The sequence below is a fragment of the Poecilia reticulata genome, linkage group LG22 (assembly GCF_000633615.1).
Source record: "Poecilia reticulata strain Guanapo linkage group LG22, Guppy_female_1.0+MT, whole genome shotgun sequence".
Classification (NCBI taxonomy): Eukaryota; Metazoa; Chordata; class Actinopteri; order Cyprinodontiformes; family Poeciliidae; genus Poecilia; species Poecilia reticulata.
The window spans coordinates 14,077,990-14,100,262 of record NC_024352.1 but is presented as its reverse complement, the minus strand read 5'-3'; the positions used below and the strand labels follow the sequence as shown (position 1 = coordinate 14,100,262).

Genomic DNA, 22,273 nt, shown 5'->3' with positions numbered 1-22,273 from the left:
TTTGCACTGCCTCCTAGTGGTGAAAAGAAGATATAAGTCAGTATTTGGTAGAACCAAATACTGACTTATTTAAAAAAAAAATGTTAATTTGTTAAACATAAAAGCAAAGAGATTAAATCTGCACAGAAAAAAATACACATCTATAAATATATATATAACAAATTAGTTGCAATCTTACCACTTATTCGTTCTATAATGCCTTACAAAATGTTCAGCAAAATGAGTTAAAAAACAAAACCAACAGGTACATAAGTTTGCAAGAAAATTTTTTTTTATTTCCTGTAAACCTCACAGAGCGAGAGCGCAGCCAAGGTCAGACCTAGGAGAGAACTTAACTGTGACTGTGGGCATAGAAAACAAAAAACAAATAAAACAAAACTTGTTTACGTTCACCCATCAGTTGACAGAACAACTGACTAAACTGTAATTTTCACATTTTTCAAGAAGCCGAGTGGGATAACAAGGCAGCAAATGCTTCTCCGTATACAGTAGGTGAACAAAACCGTGTGTGTGTGTGTGTGAGATAATCATCATTTCAGGCGATGGTGAAACCATGTCAGACTCGAGGATACTTCTCGAAGAATACCAGAAATGGGAGCGAGGTGGTTACCCAAGATTTGCTAAAAAGAAACATCATTTCAATTTGACTACAGAGTTCACAACAAAACAGGTGACCAAATCCTCTGCCTGGGGTAGACTACACTGAGTGGTATTTAACTGGATGTTGACAAATATGTGAGCGCAAATGTATTTGCAATACAGTTTTGGAACACATTTAAGAAAACAGGAAGTCTGAAGTGGAATTATATTCCATTCGAACAAAGCCCTGTCCGTCATTGTGGATGTTAAAATGTAGGACTGAAAGATTTAGGGTTTCAGGCAGCACAAATGAGCTATGGTGCCTTCTTTTTGTTTTTTTATTTAAATGAATCTGGTTAAAGAACAACAGTTCTTCAAAAGTGTATCTTGAAACTGGTTAATGGAATTTCCTCCCGCTGACTCTGCCAAGAGGAACATTTCCAAATTAAGTATGTCACAACTATTTTATGAGCTTTTTGGGCCGAGCTTTGTCCTCACCTCGATGACTTCACACAGGACACTGTGAAGTCATCATACAAGTCCTCTGAATGAATACTGAGGTTTTCAAATTCACCTCTGTGGAAATATTTTTTGAGGGAGAAAACTTGGATGGAAGATTTGTTACTTTTCTTCCCTAATAAAAACCACTTGCATCATTTTACACACGCAACATTTTTAAGTACTGAGAAACCATTGCATTCTTAATCATACTGTAAGTATCTCATAAGGGTCAGGTTCTGATACAACTTAATCTGCAATTTATTTCAAACTTTGCTTGCATGTTTTTTTTTTTTGTTTTTGTTTTTTAGCCATTAGATTTGAAAAAACGAGTACGGCGAAAGAAAACAACTGTGTCTGGTTTTGCAATTAGAGGACACGTCGCTCCATCAGCGAAATACATTCCTCTGGTTGTACCACTGGTGCAAAAACCAAGTGCCAAATACATGGAGCTATGAGTCACAGCAGAATGAAGCAAAAGAAACTCATCTGCCTCTCCCCGAGAGCTGGTAGAAGGCTGCAGTGACGGAGGAGCTGCACCCTTGAGATGAAGTTACACGCCTGAATCTGTGAGGTTTCACTAGACATTTAAATAAAAACAACCGGGGCTTCCTAATTTTCCAGGGGATGTCAGTTTTTAGGTGGTTTGGGGTATTTTATTTATTAATTTTTTTGTCTTTTGTTTTAACTACAACAAACACAGTCACACAATACAACATCCTTCTGACCTGGCAAAAAAGAGAGAACAGAAGAAAACTTCTGTCTCAGCCGCGACATGACGGGGCCTGCGGGAGCAGTAAAAGTGTAGAGGGCGGATGGAGGGAAGGGAGGGGCAGAACAGAACGGAACAGAAGAGAAGAGAAAAGGCGTTCACTTTTTGAGGGGCTGGTAAACAGAAGCGTTGGGGTCCAGGCTGGAGGGACTGGTGTCCATGAACTTTGAGGAGTAGTGGGGGGTCACAGGGGTCATGCTGCTGGTGTCGGCTGTGTAAGAGATGCTGGGCATGACGGCCATGACTTCTGCTATCTTCTGCTTCAGGTCTTTGATCTCTTGATCCTTCTGAAGGATCTGACCTAAAAAAAAAAAAAACAAACAAAAAAAAAAAAACGATTCATTTACTTCAGTTAAAAACCAATATATCAAAGTTCTATTAATGGCAACATATTGGGAAATATTTTGTGCACCTTGTGCAATTTCCAGCTGTCTCTTGGCATCTCCAAGTGCAGAGAAGAGGTCCAGTTTGATCCTGGTCTCTGCGCTCAGGCTGTTTTCAAGGTGCTGAGTTTTGTCCTGCATGGCTGACAGCGCTGACATCAGCACCTCTGTGTCTTTTTCATTTTCCTTATATTTATGAAGTTCCTGGAATATAAACAAGTTATGCACACAAGGTCAGACAATCACCCTAAGGTACTTTGTGGAAAGAAGAATGAATTTATCCAGTGGTGTATTCGTTTTCACAAACAGGTAAACTGATTACAAAAAAGCAATATGCCGCAGTAATGAAGTATTAATTTGAAGCACAGGATTTCAGAAAATAAGCTGTTTTAAAAAAAGAATACGTCACAAAAGAATTCAGCAGGAATTAATATGACCAGTTTGAAGTTTTTGACATATTTCTAAGATTTTGAAGCATTCAAGCTGCAAAAGGTTTAACTGCACATGTTTGAGCCAGTTTCACGCCACTGACCCTAAAGCCACGATAGAGATTAGAGAGAATGCAAGGTTAAAAAACAAACACTAAATATGACAGTGAAAGTCTTCAGAGCTTAACCTGATAAATGCCCGTTTGAATTTTCCATCAGAATGGTTTTTGTGCTTATTTGCCAAATGATTCAACGTGGTTTTCTGCCTGAACCAGTTAGGTGTTTTTCCAGACCAGTGACTAAGCATACAATCTGATTTCATACCGCTGAAGCTAATCCAAACACCTTCTCTCTGTCTCGCTCCTAAAACAACAAGATTTCTCTTACTTTTTCTCTGTGGTGTTGACTGGACTGATGGTGATGGTATAGACTGTACTGGATTTTGGTGATGCAGCACAAAGAATAATTGGCACATGTGTGAATGTAGATTTTTATCTTGATTTGACAACAATAATTTAAAACAAATAGAAAAGCTGGCCATTTTGCTTTAAAGATGACAAACTATGTCTAAAGTGAGTTTAAGTAATTTCTCACAAGGGTTTGGCTAATCTAGCTAAGTATTATTCTATGCTTATTTTGCATAGAGTAATACTTGGACTCAACTTTGTTTCTGCTGGTACTGTAAGCTGATGAAAATGCAGAAAGAAGATCTAAAAACCAGCACTTCTATCCAGATGAATTCTGGCTTCTCATAATCAAACAGGATAATGCAACAACTCAGAACTGCCAGAGCTGATTATACGCAAGACACTAAACATGTAAGCTGAATTTCCTGCTACCTGATTGCTCTGAGTAATGCCTACCTGAACTTTTAATTCAAGATCCCGTATCTGCTCCTCTTTCAGCTTGATGTCCATTGTTAATTTTTTACCCTCTGCTTCTAACTCAGAGATTCGCCGCCGCAGCGTGTCTGTGCACTCCCCTCTGGAAAAAGAAACAGCAAAAATTTAGTGAATCTCAAGGATAAACACTGGTGGAGAGAGTGAGATTGCAACATACCTAGATGCTGCTGCTAGCGCTACTGCTCTGGCCGCTGTGGCCTCCTCTAATTTCTTTCTCTTCTTTTCTTCTGTGAGCTGCTTCTCTGCTGAAGCTCGGGCCTCCTGTTCTGATTTGAGCCTCTTCTCTAATTGGCCGACTGTCTGTTTGTCCTTTTGTTTCGCCTGCACAGCATTGTGAAGCCTAGTACATTGAAAAACAACACAGAACACATTTGGCAACTTGACATAAAATACCCATCGTCCACAAAACATTCCTACAATTTCAGAACAATACTTCCAAACTTTTTTAGGCCTCACTACCCTAACTGTAAACAGATTTCCCAGAGAATTGTGCAACTTACTTGTTCTGCAGCAGCTCGTTTTCCTGGCGCAGCTGGCCCAGCTCGGTGCGTATGGAGCGCTCAGCGCTGCCCAGCGAGCCAATCTGGCTGCGGAGGTCCTGCTCAACCTGCCGGCTGGCCTGCAGGTCCGCCTTCAGCTTTTTAATGTCCTGCTCCAGTCTGTGCAAGGTGGGGGGTGAAAACAGAGGATATGCTTATTGGTAAGAAGCATTTTCTTTTTGTAAACATCGTTCCTCCAGAGGAGTTGATGTTCTGGAACAGGACGAGGTAAGAGAAACAAAAGTACCAAACCTGTAGCATTAAGCTCATACGTATGAAAATGTTCATAAATATAAGAAGTTTGCAGCCAAGTTTCATTTGATAACATGTCAAAATTATGGGCTGAATTTCTCGTTTTATTTTTCTTTTGCAGATTTGTTTAAGGCTTAGTGTAAATATCCTGCAGATATTTTTACATCTCATTTTAAAGATGGAATCTGCAAAACCACTGACATTGAGGAGATGGATGATTTTAGAAATAGGGCAGTAAACAGGACAGTCTTGAAAACCAAACATTTTTCCAGCATTTGTTTCATTTTATCTGCTGTCCGTCAGCTGTTACCCAGATGCAGTCTGGGTATTTACAAATATCCCATCCCAAGTGGCAGAGAAAAAAGGAGATACACAAAGCAGCAGGTTACTTCAGAAAATCAAAGAATTGCAAGATCATTGCCATCACTGCATCAACGCCTATGTTGCTCCAGTGACTCCAGGTTCACGGAGTAGGTTGATGTGTTTTGAGTGAAGGTGGTGCAGATTTATTTATTTTTTTTGTCTAAGTGAAATATGAACTGGGAAAAAATAAAGTTTCAGGTCTTCAATTAGAGGAAATAAAGGAGAAGCTGGCTCATCCCAATCTATGGAATGTCCAATACTTCTCTTTTACCAAGAAATTTAACTAACAAGTTAAAACTTGCATTCAGTTCTCTGCTCCAACAATATTAAACTCTAATAAACAAAAAGTGGGATTTATTTAAAAGTGGACCACACAAAAGGAAAAACTGAACATCTATTAGTCTGAAGCTCAAAGCCAACGTTGTACTAAAGATAGCAAACATTATAAATATACACTTTGTTGAGTAGCATAGAGCTACAAACTGTTAGTGGGTGGAAGCGCTTCATACCTAACAAGTGCTTCTGGCTTCTTCAGCTCGTTGTTGGGGATGCAGTTGTCGGTGGGGTCCCTGTGGGAACCGCCCGACGTCCCTTTCCCCACCGTTAACTTGTGCTTCTTCTCGTTCTTCCCCACGGAAGACGGCTGTACCGAGGTGGGCACGCTGCCGTTGGTGGCGCTGTGGCCGCACGGCAGGGAATTGAGCATTGCGGGGTTGGTGTTAGTATTTTTGTAATTTTTGGAGGAGGAGGTTGACGATGAAGATGAACAGGAGGAATTGTTGTCCTCTTTAAGCAACAGGTTCTCTGTGCTGCCCAGCTCTGTGGTCAGTCTCTTGTTGTTTATATGTTTCTCCATGTACTCCACCTCCTGCAGTTTAGAGTCCACCGATGACGGCAGGATGCTGTTGTGTTGCTTTTTCGTATCCCCGCTGCTCCTTCCTTCTTTCCCTTTTTCTTTATACTCCAGCTCTGGTAATGGCACAGATGTCTTTTTATTGGCTGGGGTGCCATTCTGTGACACTTGAGGTGTGTCCACCTCAGATATTCCTTTAGCTGCTGCTGTTTCACAAAACAGGAAAAGACAAGAAGATACACATGAAATATTTGACAATATTATTCATATTTGCACTGTCATTTATTATTTATGGGGGGTTTTTTCTTTAAAAAAAGATGCCGGTGTTTTGCATCTAAAACAAAAACAAATTTTCAGTTTTGTATGAAAACAATCACATCACTTCTTTTATTTATCTATATAATTTAATTAAATGAGTACTCTCGTGTTCAGTATGTGCACAGTGTGTTTGCTTATACTGTACAGCAGGTGCACTTGCAACCACAGGTTTTGAATAGAAAGGTAAGGTCCACGCTTCAGGTATTAACATGCACATTGCTATGGGGAAAAAAACCTGACAGAAAACTTGTTTTCACCACCTTATTATACTGACATGTTTCAGAACATTAAACAAACTTTGATATCAAGGATTATCTGGTTAAGTGCAACATGCAGTTTACAATCAAGGAACTTAAAATTTATAAAGAACCAAACCAGCCTGGTCCTTTGTGAAAATATTTGCTAAAACCGTATCGGCCATGAATTGTTAAGCAAAGTAAATGCACTGATTTGTGCAAAGGTAAACTAGCGCTCTGGCGATTGCAGAGTGTCTGTGGGATCAGACCCAGCCACTACCTCTGTTCTGTGTGTATTTGACACACACCACTCCTTGCCATAACAAAAACTGAACAGGTTGAAAAGCTCACTGGACTTCACCCTGAGGGAATGGTGACCCCTTCAAAACAAGGCATCACAGAGCACCACATGCTTAGCCCTTTAGAAAGGCAACTGTCTGATACACAGATTATTTGTAACACTCCACATCAGCTTAATGAGCTTTATTATCAGCTGAAGGCAGGAAGAAGTTCTGAGGGAGGCTCGTGTTCGTTGATTTAATCAAAGCATTTTTGTAAAATGAAGATCTCATCTGTGCTTTTTGAATTTCCTCAGGCTATGTTTGATGACCAAATTTGCTTGGTGATTTCAAACATTTAGGTGCAAAATAAATAAATCTGCAAAAGGGACAAATACTTTTTTATCGCACATTTTATCACTACCTCCTTCTGAACATGTTCAAACTGAGCAGCTAACAGGTAATTATTAAATTTCATCTCTTAATGCAGACTCCATATCGATGCTCCATCAACATTCCAAGAAAATCTGTTTTTATGCATCAGCAACACCTCTGAATCTGGGAATCTCCCATCAACACAAAGAACTTCATGCCGGACTCTTACCTTCTTCTGCTTCTCGCTCTTGCCTTTGAAGCATCTGTTGCTCCAGAGGCAGAGCCTGCTGTAGAAGTTGCATATAAAACTCGTTCTCCTTCTGCACCTCCTTCTGCTTCCGGAGACGCATTTTATAACTGACGTAGCTCTTGAAGCCAAAGCCCAGCGTGACTACGGGATAGCCAATGCTACAAAGACGGATGCAGAGAAGTCTTGTTGAATTCAGAGCAATAATGACTTAAAACACAACATTATTCATATTACTTGATCTTTTTAAAATGTTGTCATAAAGCAACCACAAAACGTAATTGACCAAAACAAAATAGTATGCAATTGTGAAACGGGAAGGAAATAAGACTTTGTTTTCATTAAAAAAAAGTCTTAAGGGGTTTGTTAGAGAACTTCAGCAAACAAACGGCATTATGCAGACCAAGGAACGCAGTAAAGGAGTCAGGAAGAATTAGATTATAAAACAATATCTCAAAACAAAAACATAGGCTGACTACCTTGGTCAAATATGTAAAAGAAAAATTAACTGCAACAAACCTTCTTTCAAATGGTTCAGAAAATATAATTATGAATTGTAAATACAACGTTAAATAAATAAAGCACAAACCACAGAATTAGACTAGACAGATCTACCCTTATGTGTCAACCATAAGGGTAGACATATAAGGATATTCTAGATTGGGTATTTGTCTACCCGATCTAAAATTGTTCTCAATACTGGGGCCGATAAAGCTATTAATATTGGATCAGTACATCTCCACAACAAACCAATGGTATTAAAGTCAATAAGGAAAATAAGGAAATCATTGGTTTCCAAAAAACTGACAAATATGCATTATGCTACATATTTGTGGTCAAAAAAGGCATAACAAAATGGCCCATTAAAATCTGCATAATAATTAGCTAGTATATGCACAAAAAAAAAAGCACAGACTAGCTGTAGAACATGATTTTTAACTCATACGATACACTTCCCATTGATAAAACAGAAGTGACGCTCACCAATGTGCAGCAAAAGGACGACATAAGTCCACGTGGAAATTTTTCAGGTCTTTGAATCTGATGGCCGCCTCTATATACACAAAGAGTATCCATAGTGACACAGTAGGGAGACACACACCCCTCTCTGCATCAAGGAAACAAAGCACAAGTGTCAGAATCTCATTTTAAACTTGAGGGATTAAAAGTGGGTAAAATTGTTAAAATAAAAACAGAAACCTTTTAAATACAGTCTGATAGGATTTTTACATAAAAAATAAAAATAAAAAAAAACAGGTGTAAACATTTCTGTAATACGAATCTATGATTTGTCTTCTGATTTCTATCATCGCACTATTATCAGTAAGGATTTAATGTGCCCTGAAGTAGACTCAACCTATTGTTTCTTAGCAGCACTGCACTCCAAACATTCAACACCAAGCTGTGGGGTGCAACAAGATATTTATACTCCTATGACATGCTGAGAGTCTGAATGTCACTGATGAGTTCAGAAAGCAACTGGGAACCACTGCGTCCCTCCCACCAACAGGTTCTTGGATTTCAATCCGACACCTGGCCTTTGGTCAACGCAGGCAGACGCCACTAAATCAGTCTGACAGGTAATCAGGAGAGCGCAGCTCACTTATACCCGTCATTCAAATTTTTCTGAAATAAATCTTGTTTGCAAGTAAGCAAACACAACGCAGTGGTTTTAAACAATACCCACTTCTCTTTTTGGAAAGTATTCAAATGAGACTTTGATGGGAAACGACAAAAAGGATGTTTAGTACATCTCATAAATGAACTGATATTGTCTTCCTTATTTTTGCAGCTAAAAAGAAATTAAAGTATCTGCCAAAAGATCTGATTGACAGAAGAAACCTGGCAGAAAAAAAAAAATCTTCTGAATTTTTTGAATTTTCACCTTGGTCCAATCCAACATTGAAACTAGGAAATGTTAAGAAAATCAAAACATGGAGAACACTTACCTGTGTGCCAAACATACTGCACCCACACATAGGTACTGGCAGCAAAGAATAGCCATTGCACCGGGATGAAGAGGAGGCAAATGATGTCCGAGGTAAACGCCACACAAACAAAGAATACTGAAAACGCCTGAGACGGAAAGGAGGGGTGATAGGAAAACAGACAAAAGAGATCATTTAGTTAACCACTGAAGCTTATGTAAATACAGTATAATATCTTTGGTTCTCTGTCTAGCATCATGTTGAGAAACAGCAACACAAACAAACACCTACACAAAACATTTTAACAAGAACATGCTGTACACGGGCTTTAATGCATCAAAGGCAGAATAGAGCTATTATAACTTAGCATTAGCATACATTATAAATATATAAACATGACTATAGAAGTGCAGCCCTGGTCGGAGCTAAACTCAGTCATCAGATAGGAAAAGGCAGCTAATGAGATTTACAAAAACAAAAACATGTTTTTGAGATTAAGTGAATTTCATTGAAATTACAGCAACACAATTGCTATAATTTCAGCAATTGTGGCAAACAGGATTTTTTATTTTATCTTTGTAGTAAATAAAAACTGAAATTTACGCCAAGCATACTTTTTAGCCATGTCTCTACAAGTAAATCTATAATAATAATAACAAAAGTTAGTTGAGATGCGACTGGGTGCATGGTGAAAATGAAACTCTTTCGGATAAACTTTTGGTACAACTAATTCTCTATCTAGAATTCCCCTAAGCACCAGAAAAGGAACTCTGGAAGATGTTAACAAAGAAAGAAAAATTACCTTAAATTCAATGACTTGATAAAACTAGCTGGGTTTCCCCAAATACATACTTTGAAAGTGTGTATATCACTGGGCTGACTTGACTTTATATTTCTGCATATAAATCAGATCTTGCAAAGTGCCTTGAGATGGCATTTGTTGTGAATAAATACTAATAAACTGAAATATTTTAATTGAAGTTGTTAAGGATTTACATGGTGTTGCTCAATTTGATCTCTCTCTTTTTTTTCTTTCTTTTTTTTTTTGCTATTTTGTATTTTTTCTGCTTATGTATTACTTTGTACCCCAAGAGAACATTTTGAAGCTACTTATTTTCCTTTGTCCTCTTTGCCATTTGGTCTATTTTAACCCATTTCTTCAGGTTCAAAATGGATCGATCTGCTCCACGATGTTTCATCACAGCTATGACTCAATAACCACCCGCCACACAGATGCTGTGAACCCAATTTGATTGAGAATTGAAAGTAATTTTCTATCATTTACTCAAAGTCTATTGAAAGGAAATGTGGTTATATGACTCTAATGGTAATATCATAAACTGGTACGCAGTGGTCTATCCGTTTATGTTTAAAATGGATTTTAAAAAATTGATTGTTTTCTTGCTCGAAATAGAAGGGAGGGACAAAGTGACCCAGTGCCTATTTATAACATCTATACTAAATGTTTATGCTTGTTTTATGTCTGCCAAACATCCAGCTTTTAATCCACCAGGCTGACACACTAATATGCACATCAGTGTCTTAGTTATGAGAGTTATTTATTGTTTCTAAAAGTCCTCTGTAAAATTGATTTTCTGGGACCATACCAAGTTTGAGTTCATGCTTTTCATTCAGTTTTATGTAAAAAAAAAAAAAAAAAAAAAAAAAGTGCAAATCCTAATCCAGAGCAACTCACCAGTCCCTGGTATCTGAAGGAGTCGTACACACTCCGCATGAAGAGCCAAAACGGCCAGAGGTACTCAAACCTGAACTCAAGCACAAAGTCTGCCAGCAGCACCAGAGCCCACACAACCAGGAACTTCAGGTACAGGAAGGTACTAAAAAAAGAGAAGAGTCATATTTTAGCTTGAAAACACACAACATGGTTTTGAACTAATGCTAATAGTAGTCCTAGACTTTGGCACTTAAAACACTGTAGTTCCCTTATGTTTTTTTCTTTTTACTTGCATACATAAACTTGGCATCATGTAAAGTTATTTTAATGCGTTTTCAAATCCTATTGTCTTTACATAACTACTTCGAATGAATACATTCATATTGACTTGTGTGCATGGGATGAAGCCTGGCAGAATAATTTAAGAAATGCACTTTGTTCAAGCATCTTATGTTAAATAATATATAAAATACAGACATACTAATGAATCCTTCTAAGAGCTTGGCCAGGACATGTTAACGATTATCAGGGTATGACAGGGTGACTTCTTGAGGGTGGTCCCAACTCATTAATTCTGTTTTTTTTTTAGCCCTTTTCATTTTAAAACCATATTTATCTGTATGATTACAGATTTTTAAGCCATTTACTGTTTCTTGATGTGGGCGCCATCTCAATAATTTAAAAGCTGCTCCATATCTCCAGACTTTGGAGCTAGCGGTTGTTGACTGATCAGGTATAAATATAGGAAGTCACACAGAGGTGGAACCTGTCAGGTTCAGTTTGGACAGCTCAAGAGACCTACAAAGCCCTCCTCTGAGGTTGCTAAACAGGAAGCAGCTACATTTGACAGCACCGAGCGATGAAACTTTAACATTTAAAAACGTTAGTCTGGGCTGTTTGGTTACGATAATCTACATAGGTACAATAAAATAAACATAATGACATTGCTCAAAACAGGCTGTACTGGGGCCTAGCAGCTCAGTTAGCTCAACTGCTAATGTTACCTGCTGGTGTGCAGCGAAAAAAACTAAAGCTAGCTTTAATAACAGCCTGTCCTGCCGAGGTAGCTCACTCTACGGGGGCCAAACCTCGGCAGAGTCGTGGTGGAGACTTGTTCCGTATAAGTTACCTGCCGTATATCCCCTCGGTGATTCGGTTCCGTTTTAACGGCCGTCTTAGTTTGCTGCAGTCCGCATTGCGCCGCTTCATCCTCCTCCCCTTGGCTTCGGCCTTCGAGTAACAGCTGTAATCTTATCCAGTTTTCTTGCGTATACTGACAATGATAATAAATAAAATGCCTGTGGTGTGTGTTGCTGTTGTTATTATTATTCCCCCCCGCTGAACACAAAGAAATAAATAAAGGACTCAGTTCGGGATCCTCCTCTTTTTCTCTTAGCGCACGCTCAATAAGCACAAACCGCGCTGTGTTGTACATACGTGACGTTGACAGACTTACTGGACATCCAATCAGCATTTCCACCAAGGCTTTCTGGTTTAACTGACGGGCTTGTTAGCCAATCACGTTTCACCAAAGAAGCTCGCTCAGCTCTCTTCTGTCACAAACAACGGTGGCAAGCCATGAAAACAGGTTTGGAAGGTCTCCCCGATCAACCAATCACATCTTTACAAATAAATCCGGTAAAGCTGATTAACCAATCAAATACTGGAAGGGGTGGGACATTTTATGGAGGTTTTTGGGTTTATTATGAGAAAAATATGCAGTCTTTGGTACAAAATTCTCTTTGTGTGACTTACAAAACCCCCCATTCCAACAGTTGGAGCTATTTATAGCAGTGCCTTTGTGAGCGGGTCGTTGAGGGTCTGGGCCCAAGGCGCTGAATGCCTCTGTGCTTTGTGAAAGGTTAAAAAGTGTGCACAGGGAAAACAAACGTGTCGGAAAAGAGAATAAAGATGTGAGAAAACGTTCCTATATATAATAAAAGGCAGATGGTGGGAATTTTCCGTTTTGAAAGGCTTAATTAAATTAACTCTTCTCAATTAATCTATTAGTTTTTGTAATCTGATGATTTAACTATTGAGGACGATGGATATAATTGTATTGCATCTAATAAAGAAGTCGTTCACATTTGTAAGAGTGTTATTTTAAATTTGAAATATTTAATGAAAGTAAAAAAACAAACAAATGTATTTTATTTTTGTAAAAGTTATTGCACCAGTTTGTATTAAATTGATCATTTTTTCAGAATTGATTACTTTTTTTTTCTTATTTACACTGAAGATTTTTGTCACAATTTTAAAAAAAATAGATACAGACTGTCTTCCTGTCCAGCAGCTGATAAAGAGCTGTGCTGGTTGCACCCAGTTTCAAACCGTCGTGGCCACCGATTATGAGTCTGAAGTGAAAGAACTACGCAGAAAGCAAACAGCCACCCCACAAATGGCTCCTCAATATGCTCCTAGTCTGCGTTCCCGTTTGGCTCCTTTATTGCTTATTGTACAAACTGGATTCATTATCATAGCTGCACTTTGCTTCGAAACCAAAGAAACCAACAAACTTGACAGGAAACCCTTCCTTCACTTTTACCCAGGTGAGTTTACTTATTTCTTTCGGAGCAAGAAAGAAGATGGCTTAGGTTCCAAATATTGAATTGTATTTCAATTTAATCAAATAGCATATAATAAGAATAGGATTTTACGAAACTTTGCCTGCCTTAAAATGCAAAATCAACTTAATAGATCTTGCAGATGTGACTGATGGGTGGCAGCATGGATACGTTTATTTGTCACACAGTTACTAATTATAGTGCATTTATTGGATTTAATGACACATGGTTTCTGTTGTCTTCCAGAGTTCCAGGATGTGAATGTGATGGTGATTCTTGGTTTTGGCTTCCTGTGCACCTTCCCATTGCGGTATGGGTTCAGCGGCTCTGGGTTCAACCTCCTTGTTGCCGTCATTGCCACCCAATGGGCTCTTATACTGAACGGCATTGACTCCTGGTACAGCACCAAGATCATCAGAATTGATTTGAAAAGGTAAGGTATGGTTAGTGGATTTGTTTTAGTTATTTAATTATACAAACTATATTACAAATATTTATTAAGTGCTATATTTCAACTACTTATTTCTGTTAATTTTCAAGATTAGGGCTTACAGTTCATGAAGACCCAAAATTCCCTTCATTAGAAAACAACAATATTATATGTTACCAATTTTAACTAATTACTGTACAAAAACAATCATTTTTAACACATATATGTTAACAACATGTTGACATGTTGGCATGCTATGTTGACCTATACGCAAGCATGGTGACTTCATATTTCCCAGTAGAGCATCCCTCCTACCTTCCACATAGCCTACAATGGGCCCAAAAGGTCATTGCTAAACAAGTTGACTGTATCTAACCATAATAATGGAAAGTTGAGTGGAAGGAAAAACAACTGTAGAAATCAATATTAATATTATGTTAACATATTTCAGTAATATCCTAACTTATTTACACTGCACCTTTGTATTCAGATTTGCACCACTCTAACCTTTCTGCCATTGATGTTTTCGTGTAGCATTATAAAGGCAGAGTTGTGTGCTGTTTCTGCACTCATTTCAATTGGATCCGTACTTGGAAAGACAAACCCAGTCCAGCTCACCCTGATTGCTCTGCTGGAAGTGACAGGATTCGTCCTGAATGAATGGCTCCTCCAGACGCTCCTGAAAGTGAGATTCTGCTTAGAAAATCTTCAGTATATTATGCATGAGTGAGGACTGGCGCAAAAGTCAGATTCCTACAGCAGTTCATATATTTTAAAGCCATTCTTTACTAAAGATTATAAAATTTGTCATTAGCGGATGATATTTTCTGGCTCCAGGTCCGGCCTCCGAACAGCATCATGCTGCTTCATGTCTTCGGGGCCCTTTTTGGACTCATGCTGACGTGGATCCTGTACAGAGATGGCTCAAAGCAGGGATTTGAGAAAGAGAAATTTGACAAGAAATCAGGATTGTTCTCAATGTTGGGTGTGTAACAGACTGATATTGAGACATTTCAATATGTCATATTGTTACATTTAAGTCAGTGTCAATGTCTAATTGGATCCATAACAATTAACCTTTTGATTTTTGATTCCAAGTGCAGCATCAAAATACTGAAGATAAATTGAACTGTGCATTGTCTTTGCTCTCCAGGCGTTGTGTTTCTCTGGATGTTTTGGCCCAGTTTTAACTCGGTACTGGTGGTGGATGATCGAACCCGTCTGGAAGCGGTGTGCAGCACCTACCTGGCCCTTGCTATTAGTGCTGTGACAGCAGCCGCTCTGGCTGTGCTCTCCAGTCCCAGGGGAAAACTCAACCTAGTATGATGTGATCCTTTGCATGCTCATACACTATTTTTGCAACTTTCTGTACAGCTTCAGGACACACTTCTTGAGCTTGTTTTTGTACCAGATATAGGAAAATAATCAACTTGGCCACTATATTTGAAATTTTTTGCATAATTTCCTCAACCAGATCCAAATGCAATCATGCATCCTTGCTGGCGGCGCTGCTGTTGGGGTTTCGGTGTCGGTAGTTCAACAGCCGTGGGAAGCCATGGCACTCGGATTCACTGCTGCCATATTGTCAACCCTGGGATACAGATATCTTAAGGTCTTTATCTACCTGTACCTAAGCACTTTATTTTCTAAGATCTACACTTTAAACCTATGCTCAACATTGTTTTTTGTTTCAGTCCCACTTGCTGATTGCATTTGAGTGCCATGACACCTGCGCTGCTCTGAGCACACACGGGCTTCCTGGTCTGCTGGGGTGGCTGGCACAACTGGTCCTGCAGATTAAATACTGTGATGACCACACTGTGTAAGAATGCACTCAGCAAACGCAATGCAATAAAAAAAAAAAAAAAGATGAAGCACCACAAAATAATTTTCGTTTCGTTTTAGGGCTGTCCGTTTTGCTGTGTTTCACATCTGCACTCTTTTTACTACTGTCTCTTTAAGTTTGTCCATGGGAACCCTAACAGGTAGGTTTGTTCATAAGTTAGTTATATAGCCATTACAGTCAATGTGATTTATTCTAAGCTCATTAGTTGGGTTGACTTTGATGATACGGCTTACAGCTATGAAAACATAAAATGTAGTTTCTCGAGCTATTAGAACATCACAGTAAAAGAAAATCGTACAGAAGTGTGCATGTAACATGCAGTATATGGACTTAACACTTGGTTGAGGCTTCATTTAGAGTGAGTGCAGCATGGCATGGAGGCATCAGCATACGACTCTGCTGAGGTGTTTCAGAAGCCCAGTGTGCCTCATCAACATCCTTCCACTCATTTGCTGGTCTCTTATTTCCTTTTGATAACAGACCAATGTGCGGACCACTCGTATCCAATCATAGTCATTAAATCTGATCCCGGTGCTTTTAGCTGTATGGGCAGATGACAAATCCTGCTGGAAAATGAAATCAGCGTTTCCATGAACCTCGTCAGCAGAGGGAAAGATGCTATGCTCTAAAACCTCCTGGTGACGTACTGTGCTGACTTGTGTTACTTTATTGATTACAAAAAAATAAAATAAACCCAGTAGGTACCAAGGCACCCCTAAATGTCACCGAATGAAGAAATTCAACACTGGACCTCAAGAAGCTTTGCTTCTGTCCCTCTCCACTCTTCTTCCAGACTCCGGGGCATTGATTTCCAAATGAAATGACAATCCGACTTTCATCTGAAAACTGGACTTTGGACCACTGAGCAACAGTCAGGTCCTTTATCTCCTTAGCCACAGTAACACAATACTGATGTTGGCTCTGGTTCATGAGTGGCTTGACACAAGTAATGCAACAGCTGCTGCCCAGGTCATGGATATGCCTGCGAAGCGTCTCTTGAAGCACTGACTCCACAACTTTTGAACTTCCATGACACTCTTTAATTTACTTTGCTTCACACCACTTACGTGACTGCTGTATCTTGTTCACCCATTTCTACCACACTTTTTTCTTCCACTCAGCTTTCCATGATCAAGTCTGGGTACAGCCCTCTTGCTAGAATCTTTTGGGGCTCACCCTACTCTGGAGAGCGTCAATGACTGATGGACAACCACGTCAATCATTGTGTGGGAAGTTGATGGCCACAACATAACATTTCTATATGACTTTTTTTTTAGTCTGCAGTTTTCAGAGAAACTGACTTTTCATTAGCTGTAGACTATGTAGATTATTTAAATGATTAAATATTTGAACTACATTGAGTGGAATTAATATGCATATTATAAGTTGAATGTTTTGATACAAATTCATTTTGAATGACATTTTAATTTGACAGACATTGAAAAAACTGAAAGACAAATGCCAACTTAAAATAAAGCTTCAGCATTCTTAAGCTAATTTTAACCAAAATACTTTCTGTCTTAAAGCCTTTCTTCTCAAGTGGAAGTTTTGGAGACCCCCACAAAACAAAAAATGCTTTGATGATCAGGCTTTCTGGGAGGTATTCACACATAAATCTCAAAGAAAAAAAAATATCAGAAACAATAACATTCATTTCTATTCTGCGAACTTGATGTTTTGTGTTTTGCAGTTTCCCAACCTTGTGGTACGGAAGTGAGAAGATGAAGGAAAAAGATGATCAGCTCTCATTTGGATACGTCATTTCTACATTAATCTTTGCTACTGAACATAACTTTTACAATTTTGTTTTTGCTTTTCTTAAGAGTAGAAATTAGATGTGTCTGTGCGAAATAAAAAAAAAAAAAGAGGAAAGGCTGGACGATGAAAAGACAAACTCATTTACAACCCAGTGTGTTTAATGATGCTGTTACTGGAGACTGACTCAATGATTTACAGGAAAAGAACAACAAAACTGAAATCCAAACCTCTGTTAAAGCAACAACACCTTACAATTCTGAAACCCTCTATTGTGGAAGAGTGAAATTCAACATTTAATCTGACTTAATATAGAGCAGATAACCCGTTAAAGCTGAAAACATTTTTCAAACCCCATATGGATACATTCAATAATAATTCAAATCATTCTAAAGTATCACCTGCAAATTGCACCCAATTCAAATCTCCACCTGAACAGTTCAAATTAAAAGGATGATCTGTTAAAGAAGTGAGCCGACCTAAGGAAATGTTGCAGTAAAGCTCTGCTATATACATTTTGGTATACACAACTTGTAAACCATAATAAAAAGATGGATACAGTCTGAGTGCAAACACACATTTAAAGATGTGCCACCATTGAAAGTCCTTGAACTTTACAGAAATCTATGACAATTTGTGCTTAGTTATGGTGTAGCTACAATGCAGCAAAGAATATAAATTACACATTTTAATGTAAAAGCTAAAAAAGGTTTATATTTAAATGGATGACAGCTAAAGAATATTGTCTCATACAATATAGAAAGAGTGTTTAACCATGGACAGTTAGTGTTTTACTGCCAGAGATCCTCTGTGCGCCCAAACTTGAAGACCAAACCTCTAAATAAGAGAAAGTGAAAAGATAATGAGCATAATGTTTCTTTTTGATAATTGGATTGAATAAAAGATACAAATAATTAATGACAAACTTACCCAAAGAAAATGAATGCATTTTGGAAAAAAATGGCAATACCAGGATACACAGTAGGCTTCTCTGCAAAAAGACAATTATATAAAGATTATCAAACCGTGATACTTTGTGAAGTACAATTAATGTAAAAGTCTTTAAATTTTACTAAGACCTAAGCACTACCTGCTGAACACTACATGGCAATATCATAAATCCCACTTACGAGGCACTACAAATCCTCCAAAGAGAATCCACATTGAGGCAATGAGAGAGCCGAAAGCCAGCATGAAGCCAATGAAGAGCCAAACTCGAGCACCTGCAAAGAGAGATAAGTGCGGGTGGGTTACCGCAGGCAACATGGTACAGCACTTCATGATTAGTCTGCATTTAAAGTAGCAGGGAGAAGTTTAGGAACATTAAAGTGATTGGTTTGGGGCTTTTAATGACTAATCAGAATTGTTTTTTTATCAAGAGTGGAATGATTATAAAACAAATAGAATGACTTTGAAAGGCAATGTTTTAATTCAATCTTGAGGTTTCCCTCTTCCAAACAGGCTCAAGGAACAGTGCAGACCTCAATAGGACTATTGTAGAGTTACAACTGAGAAAGTGATCTGTACTCATTTCTAAACAACAGTGGTTTGATCAGTTCAAACTAGTGCAAGCCAGCACGAGTCATTTAAACTCGTCAACATCTCATCAGGGCCTGTAAGAAGATCCAGAGTGTCACCTTCAGACGAAAGGAAAATATTTAACATGCTCACTTCTAACTAGAACTGAATGTGAACGCATGCAATCAAGTTTAAACCTGCCAATGTGATTGGACTGAATTCAGTCCAATCACATTGGACTCCATTTATATGCATGTCTGTATATAAATGGATGTTCATTTTAGTAAAGGCCTTAAGTCAACATTCATTGTTCGAGCTATATACATATACTGAATTGTTTAAAGATTACACTAAAAGCTGGTAGTTCCCACACCAGAAAGGCTGCAAAAATGTAAAATTCTACCAGAAATTGGATTTAAAAAGTGCAGTAGATTAAATTCACTAAAGATATTTTCAAACCCATACAAAAAATCCTAATAGTCTACTCAATGTTGTTTTCCACTCACATTTACACTAAAAGTGGGTGATAAGCAAAAAATTATGAATAAAAGACAAGACTCTAGTTGCAAAAAAAAAAAAAACCTCATCCATGTACTAACCTGTCTGTCCAAGGCATCCCTCACTGTAGCTGTCTCCCCTCACTTGGCCGTTAGAAACAGCATTTATCCTACACAAGGCAAATAGAAGAAGAGAGTTAAAGACAATGATCTCAGCCGTTTATAAAAATACGTAAACATGAAGGTTTCAAACCCAACCCAAAAAATCTGATGTCAACGAATCTCATTTATGGACGTTTCCGCCTCATAGAAAGTTGCCCTGGAATTTGACTTGATTAAGTTTTCAGACATTTTTTAACAAAGTGGTGAGAGATATCACATCTATGCTGTTCATGACAAACAGAAAAGGTCGTTACCATTAATGGCCGTGCCAATTTGCATCTAAACACCAGGTACCCCGACTAGAGAAAGTCATACTAACTCAGTCATACTAATCACATGACTGAAACTGCAAGATGAAGTCATGTGATGAAAGCTACCACTCATCCATGACAATAGGGAATAGGAAAGTAAAAAAAAAAAAAAAAAAAAAAGGAGATACAAGCTTCCAAAACACCATATAATGGAACTTTGAGAGATTACTTTTAATAAAAGTGTAAAAAAAAATCCCTCCACTTACATGAGAAAGGCCACTGTGGCTATGACTCCACATGTATGATAGGCATGATGAAACTCTCCCTCGGTGGGATATTTCACAGCAGCATCAATGATGATCCACCATCCTGTGAAAAACTGCAAAAACAAGATGCACAATTACCCTCAATGGTTGACTGCCGACATGAGATCACAAAGAAATCTTTCTCGCCATTATTACACACACTTAGATCAGTGTTTTAGAACATTAAAACAAAGGTAAAACAAACACAGTAGCTCACACTACTCTTTCCACAACATATACGATTTGGACAAAATATATCATTGCAAATACCAGAACTCCAGCAGCTACGGATGCGATGGTATTTCTTCTCTCCCCCCAGTCCACATTGCACTCACAGTCTCCGCAACGGATTCCGTCCAGAAATCCTGACATGACTCTGGGGAAAAAAAATAAAAGAACAGAAAATAATCCACAAGGATACATTGCATTGCTTAAAAGAAAGAAAGAAACGAAGCAAAATACACGTCAAGATTGGGGGAGAGAAAGCAATAAATACTTTACTGCGCAGTCGCTGTACAGTAAATACGATGCTAAACCCAGTTCGTACAATAGTACTGTACCTCAAGATTCATAGTCTAAACCAGTAGGTTTTTAACACCGATGAGACAACTAAACAGTGAATGAGTGCGATTTTACACAGTAGAAAATGATAGTATTTTCAAAGGACAACCCCCTGTTCCTAATGTCTCTTTTGTTCGTCGCTTTAACGCTAGCAAACATTTCCTTGAAGGTTTCTTGTTATAAAGTTACGAAAAATAGTGTCATAATTAGGACTGGCAACGATAACGACTGACGGAAACATGCGTGAGCGAGTTACAAGTAATATTTAAAGTGAGTTTCAGAGATAATTTACCTTTTTATGTTCGGTTTTTGATGTCAAGCCTTTGGTTTAACCCGACTTGGCTTCCGACAAGAAGCGCTCTCGTGCACATGCGCAGTACATCCACACCCAAGCTTTGTGAATCCTGTTGCCTTCAAACACCCTGCAGAAAATTAGATTTTTCTATCGCAATGCAATAAACGTAAAATACAAATTTGCAAAAACATAAATAAATAGTTAACGGACAAATAAATTGTACCACATGATATTTTATTTTCTTAGGAATATTATATATGTGACAAGTGTTTTTACTTTAACTCAAGCTTTTGTGTCAAAAATATCCTAAGTCATAAATATATTTTTTGTTTGTCATAAATAGACAAACAAAAAAGCGACGATTACACTAACTTTATTGTAAACCATTAAAATAAGAAAGTGACAAAAACTATGATTGAATTTAAGACTGAATCATGTGGTTGAAATTTCATAAAATGAGATGCAAATGCAATAGTGAATTTGTATCTCTGCTCCTTTTCACAGTATTTTTTGCTTGAATCATAATCAGGGGTGAAAGTAGGCGGGTACGGCAGGGTACTGCGTACCCCTAAAAGATTTAGCGGGGGTACGCAGTACCTACACGAGAGGGGAGCGGCTGTCTGCTGTAAAAAATCAACGGGTTCACTGAGCAGCCGTGAGTGATTAGTTTTTCATGAACAATCTAAAACACGACTTAATCAGTTAATAAGTAGCTTTTTTCCCATTTCATATTGTTTCTGAACTGTTCGTGCTTTGCTAGAGCAGCGGTGCAACATGTCGATCGCGGCAATAAGTGACAAACTGAACGCTGCCAGGAGGCTGAGACCAGCACGTCCTCCTTTAATTGGTTTATCAAAACGTTCGTAACTTTATTAAAGAACAAGAAAAAATAATCCACAAAACGTGTTCAAATTAATGAGCCGGTGTTACCGGCAACAATAATAATCTCAGTAATTATTGTTTCAATAAGGTGTTGCGCAAATCTGTGCGTTTCGGTTCCATTACCAAAATAACAAGCAGAGCAGGAGTTTAAAATTAACTAATCAACCACCGCTCTGTTCAGGGAGCTTATTAATGATCGCAAAATAAATATCAAACCTGAAAATCTGATATCCTACCTAACAGACCGAATGTTATGTTTTAAACGTAAACTGTGCTCAGCGCGTGGTGGTTGCCATGGCAACGGTGTGCTTTAAATGACAAAGGGATTTAGAGTTGATCACCTGTTCGGGTTGTTTTACATTTGTTTACCTTTGCTGTGGCGCATCACAGCCGCTGTAGTTTCTCAACATTCAATAAACGACAAACTTGGACTAATTATCTAGTTTTTTGTGAGTATACGTAATTTACAACAAACATCAGTATTTAACAAACAAATGGCTTCTACTGCGAAAAATTACGTGAAATTAAATTAATTGCCTTCTTCACACACACACACACACACACACACACACACACACACA

The 22,273-nt window shown here is 38.3% G+C and overlaps 3 protein-coding genes across 5 annotated transcripts; 1 reads left to right on the top strand and 2 right to left on the bottom strand.

The window, feature by feature from the left end:
- Positions 1-249: 249 nt before the first annotated feature.
- Positions 250-12,048, bottom strand: maco1b (macoilin 1b). Of its 2 annotated transcripts, none has more exons than XM_008399610.2 (11): positions 11,756-12,048; positions 10,648-10,789; positions 8,973-9,099; positions 8,008-8,131; positions 7,006-7,184; positions 5,226-5,775; positions 4,063-4,221; positions 3,720-3,902; positions 3,524-3,644; positions 2,262-2,436; positions 250-2,150 (listed from the first exon to the last, which is right to left on the bottom strand). In XM_008399610.2, exons 1-11 carry the CDS (start codon positions 11,833-11,835, stop codon positions 1,948-1,950), a joined length of 2,043 nt encoding a protein of 680 aa, XP_008397832.1. In that variant the 5' UTR covers positions 11,836-12,048; the 3' UTR covers positions 250-1,947. The 2 variants fall into 2 exon arrangements, with proteins under 2 accessions (XP_008397832.1, XP_008397833.1); XM_008399611.2 differs by having other exon boundaries at positions 5,226-5,772.
- Positions 12,049-12,948: 900 nt separating this feature from the next.
- On the top strand, positions 12,949-17,569 carry rhd (Rh blood group, D antigen). Of its 2 annotated transcripts, XM_008399609.2 has the most exons (10): positions 12,949-13,175; positions 13,437-13,623; positions 14,155-14,305; positions 14,458-14,605; positions 14,774-14,940; positions 15,095-15,232; positions 15,315-15,442; positions 15,526-15,605; positions 16,993-17,066; positions 17,157-17,569. In XM_008399609.2, exons 1-10 carry the CDS (start codon positions 13,025-13,027, stop codon positions 17,181-17,183), a joined length of 1,251 nt encoding a protein of 416 aa, XP_008397831.1. In that variant the 5' UTR covers positions 12,949-13,024; the 3' UTR covers positions 17,184-17,569. The 2 variants fall into 2 exon arrangements, with proteins under 2 accessions (XP_008397831.1, XP_008397830.1); XM_008399608.2 differs by having other exon boundaries at positions 16,993-17,569.
- Positions 17,365-21,022, bottom strand: tmem50a (transmembrane protein 50A). The gene is made up of 7 exons (XM_008399607.2): positions 20,808-21,022; positions 20,225-20,330; positions 19,916-20,028; positions 19,339-19,406; positions 18,352-18,444; positions 18,152-18,212; positions 17,365-18,058 (listed from the first exon to the last, which is right to left on the bottom strand). The coding sequence occupies exons 2-7, from the start codon at positions 20,324-20,326 to the stop codon at positions 18,013-18,015; spliced, it is 483 nt and encodes a 160-aa protein (XP_008397829.1). The 5' UTR covers positions 20,327-20,330; positions 20,808-21,022; the 3' UTR covers positions 17,365-18,012.
- Positions 21,023-22,273: the final 1,251 nt, after the last annotated feature.